General features: G+C 38.3%; 1 protein-coding gene across 1 annotated transcript in view; it reads left to right on the top strand.

Annotated features, from left to right (window-relative positions):
- LOC101850376 overlaps positions 1 to 1,508 on the top strand; it is a 31,333-nt gene that overhangs the window by 22,889 nt on the left and 6,936 nt on the right. The window contains exon 7 of the mRNA XM_013079363.2: positions 1,019 to 1,166. Coding sequence (XP_012934817.2) covers positions 1,019 to 1,166 — 148 coding nt within the window. The remainder of the gene's footprint in view (positions 1 to 1,018; positions 1,167 to 1,508) is intronic.

Genomic DNA, 1,508 nt, shown 5'->3' with positions numbered 1-1,508 from the left:
TCTCTCTCTCTCTCTCTCTCTCTTCCCCCCCTCTCTCTTTCACAAACTGTATTTATTTCCCCTTTCTTCTCCCTTTCTAACCTCTTCACTCTTTCTTTATGGGTTGATGGGTGTTGGGCTATTGTTTAGCAACATAATGCTATTTTGAATAATTGGCTTCTCTTTTGAAGAACATTCACATTTACGCACTGAACTGTTTCATTTTTTTAACCGTGAAAATAGACAAGTCACCTCAGATAGATACATGTATTTAAATATGCCTAGAAAGGTTGGTAGAAGTTTGAGGAGAATGTGTTATGCTATGCAGGCCTGGTTTCAGTGGGATGGGGCCACAACCACACATCAAGAGTAGCCCTGATATAGTTGCAAAAAAGGTTTGAACAATGCACAAATTTACAAATGAATGGTTACCACGGTCCCCCCAACTTTAGCCCTTTCGATTATTACTTTTGAGGGTTTTTGACAGAGTTTAGGGAAGCAACCCACAAACAAATCGAACAGTTGAAACTCAATGTTGAACTGGACTCGCAAAGAATCAACCCAGAAACATGCCACAGGGTTATTTAAAATTCCCAGTGGCGTATTGTAGTTTGTGTGGAAAGAAAATATGGCCTACACCTGGAGATTTAGAAAGCCGACACCTTCCTGTAGTTTATTTAGCAATATCAATTTTGTATTATTTTGTTCTTCAATGCGCAAAAGTGATTAGATCTATTTAAACTAGAATAATATGGTTGATTTTTAAGAAGTTACAAAGTTCTGCATTTCAATTTTGGTTGAAATTTTTAAGATTGGATATTTTACGAACAAATATATTAATATTTTTTCATAGACTGGTAAATGTAACATCCCCATTGTTGAATTTTGTGTGTGCGAAGATTTTATTGAATTGGTTGGGTTTTTTTTTAAATAAGCAAGCTGTTGCCGTTTAAATAGGTCCTCTTTCTTCAGGCACCCGATACATGTACTTTGTGAGTGTTTGACCTAATCGCTATTGATTTGTGCGGGTTTTTTCCAGTTTTGAGCAAAGGTCAGGCCCTCACGGACTACTATCGCATCATTAACCGCCAGGGGGGCTTTGTTTGGGTCCAAACCTGTGCCACAACGCTACTGCACAGCAAGGCGGGAGATGACCAGAGCATATTAGCCATCAACTACGTGGTTAGGTAAGTGACAAGATCACCATGTCGTATTTATTGTGAGACGAAGCGGTCAAATCAGGAGCTAGTCAATTTCTTTAGCACGTTGAGTTACTGGTATCCTCTTAGAGCGTGTCCATTTGCCTTCTTTCTTTCTAAGAAAAAAGATACCCATATATCTTGACAGGAGTCAAGAGAAACATGTACATGTATTTGCAATTGTAGGAGATCTGGTTTCAGGGTTAAATTAGCGAGAAAATGGCCGCAAACTTTGGTGACTTCCATAGCTTGAGAGTCCTTAGAAACTGAACATTTACATTTTTTGCTCTTTTTACCAACGTTTTTCCAGTAAAAATCCATACAGAAATG

The sequence above is a fragment of the Aplysia californica genome, unplaced genomic scaffold (assembly GCF_000002075.1).
Source record: "Aplysia californica isolate F4 #8 unplaced genomic scaffold, AplCal3.0 scaffold00003, whole genome shotgun sequence".
Taxonomy (NCBI): Eukaryota; Metazoa; Mollusca; class Gastropoda; order Aplysiida; family Aplysiidae; genus Aplysia; species Aplysia californica.
Note: the sequence above shows the minus strand (reverse complement) of the source record. Positions and strands in the feature narration are given on the sequence as shown.